General features: G+C 39.8%; 1 protein-coding gene across 5 annotated transcripts in view; it reads right to left on the reverse strand.

Annotated features, from left to right (window-relative positions):
• LOC103174456 (centrosome and spindle pole-associated protein 1) overlaps positions 1 to 12,359 on the reverse strand; it is a 46,862-nt gene that overhangs the window by 20,369 nt on the left and 14,134 nt on the right. For 4 of the 5 annotated variants that reach the window (XM_042332101.1, XM_042332100.1, XM_042332098.1 and 1 more), the window contains 2 exons: positions 5,854 to 5,949; positions 728 to 817 (listed from right to left, as the gene is read on the reverse strand). In XM_042332101.1, coding sequence (XP_042188035.1) covers positions 728 to 817; positions 5,854 to 5,949 — 186 coding nt within the window. The remainder of the gene's footprint in view (positions 1 to 727; positions 818 to 5,853; positions 5,950 to 12,359) is intronic. The other variant, XM_042332099.1, reaches the window with a different exon arrangement.

Raw genomic sequence — 12,359 nt, forward strand, 5'->3', positions numbered from 1 at the left:
TCGGAAAAGAGAAGGGATCCTGGTATCCTTGGCCGCAATCCTCCAGGTAAAATTGACTTTAATGTAACGTTTAATGTAACTGGTGCTGCATCCAATACAAGGATATTATTATTATAGGTGAGCGGATGGGTTCACAAAATTGGGTCAGTTTCCACTGAAAAGGAGGTTGAGAGCTCTAAACCCTGAACAGTTTTGAGGGGGTAGTGAATTATTCCCACTGCTTGGAAAATCAAAATCAATAACAGGGAGTGTAAGCAAAAGATTGTAACTGCAGGAACAAAGGGGAGGTTAGAACAAACATTTTCACACAAAGGGTTAATAAAATATGGAATCCTTGTCACAAGTGGATAGTGAGACTGAGACCATAACAATTTAAAAGGATCTCACTAAGCATTTGAAGAGGAAGAATATAAAAAGAGTTTGAGGAAAGAACAATAAATTGGGGTTAAATATAATAATGCTTCCATTTGATAATTAGGATTAAATATAATAATAATCCTTACATTTGATTACTTTTCATGACAGGAGGTCGTCTCAAAGCGCTTCACAGGAAATACTGTGTATCTTTGGGGTTGAACGCATCAACCAGACATGCAGTGAACAATTTTATTTATAGTCATCTCCCTTGGATGAGCCAAATTACCTCTTCTTAAGCCGCAATCTGTTACGTGTCTAGTGTGGACTTTGTTCCATATCACACTGAAAAGTCAATATTATTGGAAATTACCTGGGTTTTGCTGAGACAGGTCTTCTGCTTTGATCTTCTCTATCCTCTTCGATGAATAATGGTTCTTGCTCTCTCCTCTCTCTATACAGTCTGTGAGTAGGAGTAGCCAATTTAATTCAAACAAAATGTAAACTGATAATGATTAACATAAGTAATTTATCCATTTTCAATGACCCTGTTTGAATAGGTTCAATAAGACAGATAAATGATTAAGAATCAATATTTACTTAATGTAATGCACACAGCATTTTGCAAGCGGTTTCATTATTTCAATAATGTAAGTATCCAAATCTTAGAACTTCCAACAAAAGATAAATTAATCTGCCTACATCTACATTTTCAGATCACTTCAATCACAGCTCAAACCATTAACCCACAACCATGATGATATTTCTACAATAAAAGGGTGGGAAATTAGCTAAGTGTAAATTGTAAAACATAATAATAATAATAATCCTTGCATTTGATATAGCGCTTTTCACATCGGGAGGACGTCCCAAAGCGCTTCACAGAACATATTGTAAAGTAAATTGACTGTATATTTGTAGGCGAACAAGGCAGCCAATTGCACACAGCAATGTCCCATAAACATTCGTAGATTGAAAATGACCAATTTATTATTGTTTTTGGTTTTGGAGGGATTATTATTAGGCGTGTGGAGTAAGGAAACTTGCCCAAGGTTTCACCCTGCCTGGAATTGAACTCAGGTCTCTCACTTGCAAAGCGAGTGCTCTAACCACTGAGCTACAGGACTCCACAATTAATAATAATAATAATAATAATAATAATCCTTGCATTTGATATAGCGCTTTTCACGTCGGGAGGACGTCCCAAAGCGCTTCACAGAACACACTGTAAAGTGAATTGACTGTATATTTGTGGGCGAACGCGGCAGCCAATTGCGCACAGCAATGTCCCACAAACAGTCGTAGATTGAAAATGACCAATTTATTATTGTTTTTTTTTGTTTTTTGGAGGGATTATTATTAGGCGTGTGGAGTAAGGAAACTTGCCCAAGGTTTCGCCCTGCCTGGAATTGAACTCAGGTCTCTCGCTTGCAAAGCGAGTGCTCTAACCACTGAGCTACAGGACTCCACAATTAAATAGCAGGTGCGTTCACAAAAACACAATGTTCAATATCACAACTGGTTGGAGGGCTAAGCAATTACCATTGAAGCTTCATACTTCTAGTGGAGTCACCTTTCAATGTTAGATGGGTCAGGATAGTGGCAATGCATTTACACAAACTATGTGCAATTGTATTGCTCATCAAACGACTCGGAAGGAATAGCTAGATAGTACCAACTATCTAGCTAGGACTATCTAGCTAGGAAGACCGTCATACACGGTTTCAGCTGTTTGAATTGCAGCAATACTCCAATGGCACCTCGGGGTCCGAACCGCCTGACGAAAACGCATGTGTGTTTGGGAATGGAGGTCGGGAGGAGTATTAGCTCAGAGGAAAGACTGCACACTCAAGACCTGACAAACAGAAGGAACTTAAGACATGAACTTGGAAAATGGTTTTGCACATGTCAGATTCCTGGCTGATCAAGATTTTCCAAACCAATACAAGTGTTTTTGCTGAATACTTATTAAATATAATATTACCTTAATTACAAAAATCAACAGATTTTCAGCCCAATTAATTACTTACCAAAGAGAGCCCTTTCTTTTGTTTGAAATCTGAATTTTGAATGTTTTATGTCAAAAAACCTCACAGGTAATTACAATCAAGTACATTAGTGATTAGAGTACTCGCCTCGCAAGCGAGAGGACCTATGTTCGATTTCCGGCAGGGCGAAACGTTAGGCAAGTTTCCTTGCTCCAGACGCCTCTGTTTACCTCGCAATAAGTAGGAACCCAGCTGTTAGTCGATTGGCGGATCGCTTTTCGGGGGTATTAATCCCTTCAAAAATAATAATTTGGTCACTCAATCCACGACTGTCTGCGGGACACTGCTGTCGGCAATTGGCTGCTGTGTTTCGCCCAAAAATGTACAGTAAATTCACTTTACAGTGTATTCTGTGAAGTGCTTTGAGACGTCTCGAAGACTTGATAAGGCGCTATATCAAATGCAAGGATTATTATTAATCACAAATCACAATGAAGCACTTCAAAAAATGTCTGCTGGTCATTAGCTCCTGATCAGCAGGTCAGCACAGATGTCACTTCTGTGGTGTTGCACGTGTGCTACCTGTAGGGAGCGTGTGCAGCATTGCATAGGCAAAGCACCACACACACCATTGGAATCAACAGCAGAGGTGTACTTTACTTCGAGTATACAAATAGTGTGTCAGATATCACGCTTATATTTATACTATTTCTCTTTCAACACTTTAAAACCTAGATCATGGTAATAGGAGAAATAGGTTTAGGTTTACACTATTTTCACAGCTTTTCAAATCACGCAGAATTTGGCAATTTCTTAAACTCAGTCTTAAATCTGCCAAATTTTATCAACTTTTAAATGCTAACAAATAATTTAAGACTAGAGCCAGGTGAAATTTCTCTCCACAGCAGTCTCTCTTAGACTTGATGAAGACAAATGGCCTTCTCGTAGTAATTTCAGGGATTCTATGAATACTGTGTGGCCAGCTGAAATATCTCCCTGGTTCAGGTATGGTATCCTTGCTTATTCCCCACCAGAGGCTGCTTTTCAGCAGCGATACAATGAATTTTGAATCAACATTTTGCTCCATCCATTCCTGAAATGCTAACCTCTTTATTGCTAATAATGTTGTCATCCTCCTCCTCTGAAAGGTCTCATTTCCTTTCAACAAAAAAGTAATTTGCCCCGAGCAACTCTGTAATTTCTAACACACTTTGAACCAGGAAATGCTGAAATCCTGTTGACCCATAGCTACATGGGTACTGGTGTTGAGTCTATAAGATGGTCTGAACATCCATATTCCTAATTATTTTCACCCAGCTGCTGGCCATATGTGGGCCAAGCTTTCAGTGTGAAAGCCTGACAAAGTATGAAGCTATTACTTAGCACAGCAGGGAGGATTATCTCATTATTCAAATAGGGGTTATGCTGATATGCAAGAGGACCCACTTCCCCACCTCCGATGCTGATGTCCATCCTGAAGCCCGGTCCTGCTTTCAATTCCTGGTTAGAACGATCATGAATTTTACTCAAGAGATTTCATTAAGCCACTAAACCACAGCCAAAGCCACAACACAGAAAACAATTACCCTGCCTGAGAACTTTGTTAGGAGGAGAGTGGAGGAATCAGCCTTCTGCACATAAGGGTAATTTATCATGGCAATGTATTTATTATAGTTAAGAATTTCTAAAGTTTAACTGCTAGCTGGGCTCCAGGGCTTCAAGAGATCCCTTTCCCCCAACATGACAGCTTTATTCTTTAAATAATAACCCTTGTATTATTAATGTTGATCAGAGATGAACAAATTTGCATTATGATTTAATAGCACACTAATGGAATACATTTCAATTACATTAGAGGATGGTAAATTGCTTAATTAACTGAAATATTTACTTATGCTTGGGATGGTGTTGTACCACCGCTAAATTACAACATCAAATTAATAAACTATCCAGCTGTTCTTTAAACAAGTCCATGATCCTTAACCACTATTCCTGGTTACTCATTCCAGCTGTTAATTACATGTTCTTGTCATGCTTCCTTGGCATACCTAAAATATTGTTTTGTGTTTTAATTTCTCTAACAGTTTTCAGTACCTTATATTCCTTATGTGCCTCTTTATCAGGCTATCTTATCCAATCACTCCTTAAAGCTCATCATGCAAAACAGGTCAATCTCATTAATTTCTTATCCATTACATTCACTCCTCTGCACTCCCCTACCTCTCTGACCTCCTCTCTCCTCAAAACAGTACCCGTTGCCTTCGTTCCTCCAGGTCTGGCCTCCTCCTCGTCCCCCGAGTCCTCCGCTCGCTCCACCCTTGGCGGCTGTGCCTTCAGCCACTATGCCCCGAGGTTCTGGAACTCCCTTCCTCACTCCCTTCGCCTCGCTCCCTCCCTTCCTGTTTTCAGGTCTCAGCTAAAGACCTTTCTTTTCGACCGCGCCTTTGGTCACCTTCCTCCCCCTCCCGTGGCTCGGCCCCGGGATCCGTTACTGTGAAGCGCTCTGAGATGCCGTCCAGCGTGGAGGGCGCTATATAAATCCAAGTTGTTGTTGTTGTTGAGTGACTGGATATCCGCTTTTTGCTACAGTAAGCAGCACTGAACAGATACTATTGCCACAACTTGAGCCTGGCTTCTGGGTGTTTGAACTCAACTGATTTGTCAACATAACCCAGTACCAGGTTGCCTTGCTTATTGCTGTTGCTAAAAGTTTCGATATGATCAAACACCATTAGATCTCTCAGGATTGGTTGCAGATCAAGATGGGTTTCAATATTTTTCAAGCTAAAGCAAATTAAACAAACTAAAAGAGGAGGATTTAATACAGTATTATCAATTAGGTAATAGAATTCAATAAAATGGCAATGACATTCTTTTTTCCAGTGTGACAATAGATATGCTTCCAGCAATTTTTTTGGTCAGCCAAGTGTCTGACACATACAGAAACCCATCACCATCCTTAAGCGTATCCAAATCAAACTGAGAATTTCATGCATCCCAGCTACACATGAAAATTCCAGAGATAGATTGGTTGGAGTGGAATGGGCACTGTCTCCCTGGGGGTATGCATTCTGCTTACCCAAGTCTGGAAAGTATTAGGTGAAGGTTGGCAAGAGCCAAGGCTTGGGGACCCCATGCTTTTGATAATGAAAACAAAGAACGGACAGGCCATCTCACGACGAGGAGTGGTGAGGACCAGTTAGTTCATCTGAATGCCTGAGACACAAATTCCTTTCTGCCAACCCTCTTTCCCCCTCTTGACGGTAGTCAAATTCTATATCAAGGTTGAAAGCTTGTTAAGAATCCAAACATGAGGAACCTCAATTATTAAAGAACCACTACAGGAGTATGGCCCAGAACCTCACAGAATGATACATTTTCATTCGATTATGAAAGGAGTTTAATTAAGACATTTGTGTTAAAAACATGCATGCCTGTGAGATTCTTTATAGGGTAAGAAAATAATAGTTTGATTCTCAAGAAGGAACAATAGCTGAAAACAGCTATTCACCTGTATTCATTCTTCGGTTTCTGGACGAAGTTGCCAATATCTGGTAAGTAACTTTGATAATCATCTGATCTTCTGTCTGTTTGTGTCTGAATATTTCTGGAAAGGAAAAAACCTTAGTCCAAATACTTGTCACAACTTAAGACAACTTAGTCACAGAGGCCAATGCAGATGTTACACTAACAAGAAGATTGTAATGTTAGTCACTTGGATGACAGAATTGCTCAATATTTGAACAACTTCCTGTCATTTCAGTGGAGTGATTTCATGTGATTTCATCACCAAGGGTGACAGTCATCCTCCTGCACATTGTCCCAGTTTTCACTGTTCTTATGAGATCAAGAGTGGAGTCTATTCCAATACAGGGGCTATCAAAGACAAGCCTCATCCCATCCTCACCAATTGTCCATGTATTGCAGTTTCTAGTATAGGTTATTGGACAATGATCCCTGGCTGATTTTTTTTTCTCCTCCTAGGTCCGAGTCATTGAGACAAACTGTAAAAAACAGGTAGTGGCACTTTAGTTGAGTTCAGGTGATTCAATTTAGAACAGGGATTAAATCTGAGTTCTTGCTAAATCCTTGTTTAAAAACTGAATTTCATGACACTGTTTTTATATCACCTGAGTAAGATCTCCAAGAGAATGTTGTGAATTATACTAATACTTAAATACCTAATACTTTAAATACAATTGGTTAAGTGACTTTCTATAACATAATTGAAATCTGACTTAGAAGTATGATACTAAGTTTACCGTCTATTCAATATGAGTGAAGAGTGAATCTCACCATCAGCAAACTAAAGCTGTCTCTTGGATACAACTTAAACTGGAACACATTTGTTAGGGAAACAAGAGCAGTCTTTTGGGCTTATTTACATAGATTCTGTTATTTACAGGTTTATGAGCTCCTGCGCTTTTGTAAAGAGACTTAAAACTCCTTGAAATCCACCATATGAATAATCTAACAAAGCAATTGCCTTAGACAGCACCCTTCAGAGATAGAAATATTCCTAAAGCAAAGGTGAATTTTTATTTGGAATAGCTTTCTATTGCTAAATTCATCTCACAATTATCAAAACTGAATAGCAAAACTGTTTTTTGTTCAATTAATATAATTCTCTCTTTAACTGTACTAACAGAAATTTGCCATACACACAATTTAATGAAAATAAAATGATTTATTAAGAAAATAAGCACATCCATCAAGTCACAATTTAGATGTCCTATGATTTTTTTTAATACTAAGAGTTCAAATACAACCATCTAAATAACTGACAATTCCAGACACGTAACATGTTATACAGGTGTATACATACAACAGTTAGCCAACCTTTGCAAACTTTTGATGTTAACTCTCTTGAACTATAATTTTTAAAAAGGATACTTGCAAATCAGTTCATTAACACACCCCATTCAAAAGCTGCAACTAATAAGAATGATCATTTTCATTTTAAAAGGATCTGATGCTTATTTCTTTTTTCCACCAGCTGCGATGATCAAAATTCTTAATTGAATATAATGCAAAGTAGCATCAACAGTCCCTACGTATTTTGTTGATATAAACCATTTGCGACAGTGTCATGTACATAGCAAAGTTTGAACCCATGATTTAGCATACTGGTGGAATCTCCCTCCTTTCAGCATAACTCACCTGTTATAAATCAAATAGAAAAGCGAGTTTATGGACAAAATTAAACCTTAATTTGCTTGAATTTCCATCATTTTATCCATATTAGAGGACAAATTTAATCTATTGTAGACAAATCCCAAGTCTTCCACATTTGAAACGATAAATGAATTATCTGCTCTATAGAAAAAATAAATTTTCTCAAACATAAATTTCTGACTGGTTCAATCCTGAGTTAACTTTTCTCAATCACCTTTCAGTGGGAATGACACAATTGCCTCAATGTTTCAATGTTAATGGGGGGGTGGGGGGGGGGGGGGGGAAAAAAAAATCAGCAGAATCCCTGCATGTTTGTGGACACTGAGCAGATACATGATCAGACTTGACTTTCAACAATCCCCCCACCACTACCACTGGCAAATAGCCTGCTGACACTCTGACACTCATTCTCAGAGGCAAGGCTGGCACACGAGTAACAGACACTTGGGTGAGGCACAAAAGTATGCTTGGCACCTTAGGAATCATACTTCAGTAGAAGTAAATTGAGTCAAATGCCTTCAGGAGATGAGAAAAAAATAACAAGGCACGAAATTCGAAACATAAAAATACAAAAATCACTACAAGGATAAGCCATCATCAACTCTTGCATTCATCTGCGGGCATCAGTACAGGTATTCTCTCCCAATACACCAAAAGATAATCTTTAAACAATATGCTTGTACAAAAGTCATGCTTATGATAAACATGGTATGAAATGAAATGGTACACATAAAAACAAGATCATTAGGAAACAAGAGGGTCAAATAGATGAGATGATCACAGAAGCTCTTTAATACCACTTCAATTTTTACTAAATGTCAATATTAAGTTCATGTTCAAGTTTATGTTGAACACATGACTGAAATCTATCATGATCAAAAAGACAAGCAAGCAAAGCATTCACCATCAAGATTTTTATTGCTCAAAAAAGGAATAAAGTGAAAACAAATACACCTAACAATACAGATTTAACAAGCTCTGTTCACAACATCACTATTTACAAATGTAGCAGTGAAAACTTATAGCCCTTGCATGCGGTAAGTGGGTAAAGTTTGCCTACAAATACACAGGTGTTAACTAGTAATATACAGTTTACATTTTCTAGTTTCTTTCACATTGAGAAGACATCTCAAAGTGCTTAACGTGGCTGGCTGGACAATGGAGCTGCAGGTAGGAACTTAAAGGGGATCTGAAGCAGAGGGGAGTAATGACCGAAAGTGTGGTCAAAGAGATACATCTTGAAATGGACCTTAAACGAGGTGAGCAAGTCAGAAGCACTCTGGGATGGAGTCCCAGAGAGCAGGGGCAGAATGGATGGAAGCCTGCTTGCCGACAATGGGGGACATGAAGCAGGCCAGTGTTTGCTGAGGAAAGGGAATGGTGAGTCAGCAGGCCTGAAGGAGGTCACAGAGGTAAGGTGGGGTGTAACTATGGATGGTTTTGAAGGCAAGAACAAGGATACTGAATTCAAACTTTTGGGGTACAGAAAGCCAACACAACCGGGTGGGGATGGGGGTGTTAGCTCACAGAACATGGCCCGGCAGAGGACACGGGATGCAGAGTTCTAAATAGTCTGCAGCCAATGTAGGGCAGAGCTAGGGAGCCCAGCAAGCAAGGAATTTGCATTGTCAAGCCTGGATGTGAAAGTATGGATGAGGGTCTTGGTGGTCCTATAGGAGAGGTAGTGGCAAAGGCAGGCAGTGTTATGGAGGTGAGGGAAAGCTCAGCGAGTAAACACAAGGATGTGGTGTTTGCAGATAACAACAACAACTTGGATTGATTAGTTGTGCACTCAGAGCGCTTCACAGTAACGGATCCCGGGGCCGAGCCAGGGGGAGGGGGAGGAAGGCGACCAAAGGCGCGGTCAAAAAGAAAGGTCTTCAGCCGAGACCTGAAAATAGGAAGGGAAGGGGCGAGGTGAAGGGAGTGAGGAAGGGAATTCCAGAGCCTCAGGCCGTAATGGCTGACGGCACAGCCGCCGATGGTGGAGCGGAGGATTCAGGAGACAAGGAGGAGGCCAGACCCGGTGGAGCGAAGGCAACAGGCACTGTAGGTGAGGAGAGAGGAGGTCAGAGAAGTAGTGGGGTGCAGAGGAGTGGAGGGATTTGAAGACAAGAGTGAGGATCTTGAAGTCGATCCTCTCTGGGACAGGCAGCTAGAGCAGTCTGGCAACGACTGGGGTAATCGGGGAGCAGAGTTTGGTGCGGGTGAGAATGCAGGCGGCAGAGTTTTGAATGATCTGGATTTTATGGATGGTAATGGAGGGGAGACTGACGAGAAGGGCATTTGAATATTCCAGCTGAGAGGTGACAAAGGCATGGACCAGGGTTTCAGCGGCTTTCAGAGAGAAATATTGGCAGAGATGGGCGATGCATCGGAGGTGGAAGAAAATGGTGCTGGTGAGGAACCGGATGTGGGGGAGGAAGGATAATTGGGGGTCGAACCCGATGCCTAGATAAGCGCTCTAGGAAACTACCCTGCATAAGGGGGAGTATATGAATGCAAGTTGTTGTTGTTGTTGTTTGCAGTGCAGTTTGGAGGCAACAGAACACCAAGATTCCACACCAGCTCCACAAGGTGGAGTGCACACACCATGCTGTTTGATGGTGTCACCACTGACTGGAGCCAAGCAGGAGAGCATCAGTCTTTCCTCCGTTTTACTGAAGTAAGAACTCCTACAGGACTTGATGTCTGACAGATATTTAATCTCTATCATACAGCCTGGAATTATGCTTTGAAACTATGATAGAGAAATTAATGGACTTCCCTTGATCCTCTAAATACTTGGGTTTCTAAGCATTTTTGTCCCATACCATGTTCCATACAATGAGCAGAACCTCCTCCTCTGAGATTGCTTCCTCTGAGGCCATGATAAATCGCCAGTGTTCGAAGCCCATGAGAAAGATAATAAATTCATCTGTGGAGAAACAGAAACAATATGTTGCTTAATTATGGAAATAATTTTCTAACATAGTATGAAAAAAATACACAAGAGCAAAAATGGTATCAAATTTTGCAAAGATTACTGAAAAGCAGTCAGACTGAGTCAGAACAACTGCATAGATTATACAAAAATTATATTATACATCATTTCTATGCATTCCATGTATACACAATTACAATACAATATAGCTAATAATTATTATGTAATATGAACCATTAGAGATGAAGTTACAAAAAGAAAACTTACCAAACTGATGAATGGGTCATGTCCTTGTTCAATAAGATGCAATATTTTGAGACGAACTTCATCTGTGTAGATTTTTTATTCCCATGCTTAGGATTTCTTTTTTGCCTGGGTAACTAATGCAGAATTTTGCTCTTCCAACAAAATGAGTAGAGTAAACTGATGTTTACTTGAAGTCTGAGGCATTCTAAGTGTTAAAATGTTGGTGGTGACTGGTGTCTACCAAATATTAACTGTCAATTAGGTATTTGGCAGAAGTGGTTTCGCCAGTATTTTGTTTTATCAAGAGACACCAGAAGCAGAATTCATGACCATCTACCATCATTAAAATCCAAATGGACTTTGAATGATGCTTAAATCTGGTTTTAGAAATGGAAGATATTGATGCAGATGGCATAATAAAAATAATTTTTTTAAAAAATTGGTCACTTCAATCCACCAAAGGACACCGTTTATGGGACACCACTGTGCGCAATTAATTGGCTGCCGCTTTCGCCCATAAAACATACAGTCAATTCACTTTACAGTATATTCTGTGAAGTGCATTGAGACGCCTTACAGATGTGATAAGGCGCTATATCAAATTATTATTATTAAATTTGCAAACTGATTATTGCCAAAATAGCAACAATAAATATTGAACAATGGCCAATGACTACGCACACTGGAGAAAATAGGAAAACTGCAGCGGCAAAAATGGATGATTAAAAGGCTAACCCTCAAATTTACGAAAAGCAACATGAGTTTTTCGAGAAAAAACGTGAGATGACAAATGAATTCTGTGCCTTGGAGAGAATTCCGTGCCGTACCAATCTTCAACGGTCATTACTCCCATAATTCTCTTTCCCACCCTTCCCTGTGCAAAACGTGCACCCAGCTACAGCTATAAGTGCAGTATGAAAGGAGAACAGTTTTGTCTTTTACAACCAAACCCCTTTCAATTAAAGTTCTTCGTAAAAGAAAGAGGTGTGCAAGATGTCTTCTCCTTTACAGTCACCAATAATTGCAGTATTTGCTGAAACAATGAATGCAAAGAACCTGTGATAAAAGCGGTAAGTGTACAGAGATAAAAAAACTATTTCATTCACTGTGCTGCGGCACAGAAGGTTGGCAGACTATCCTTTAATGACTGGAATGTATTCAAGCACAACCAAATCCAATAAGATGAATCATCTCTTTGCAAGCACTAAGATAAATTAGTTTGGCAGGACACAACCCTGTTCAAAGAAGCCAAAGTTTCACAGTACAAAGAAAGTCCATCATAAAAGCTTGATCAGCACTCCATACAACTGCAACGGACAGCAAAAAAAAAAACACTCTTACTCTCTAACAAATCAAACTACATCTGACATTGACCAGTTGCACCAAATGTACCAAAGGTGGAAAAAACTCCCAACACTTCCACTTGTGTATAGATTTACTCTTTTTACACAGCATTTTAGATCATCTAGAATTTGGCAAATTCTAACTTTATTTGCCTTCATTTTGAAGATGCTTTTCAGTACAACAACAACAATAAGATTCCATTTATAGAGCGCCTTTCACGTCGGGAGGACGTCCCAAGGCGCTGGACAGTTGGGTCAGGACCCGAGCAGGAGGGAAATGGTCAGGGTGAGGGGAGGGAAGGAGCGAGGAGGGGGTAGAGAGTCGAGAGG

The sequence above is a fragment of the Callorhinchus milii genome, unplaced genomic scaffold (assembly GCF_018977255.1).
Source record: "Callorhinchus milii isolate IMCB2004 unplaced genomic scaffold, IMCB_Cmil_1.0 Scaffold2, whole genome shotgun sequence".
Taxonomy (NCBI): domain Eukaryota; kingdom Metazoa; phylum Chordata; class Chondrichthyes; order Chimaeriformes; family Callorhinchidae; genus Callorhinchus; species Callorhinchus milii.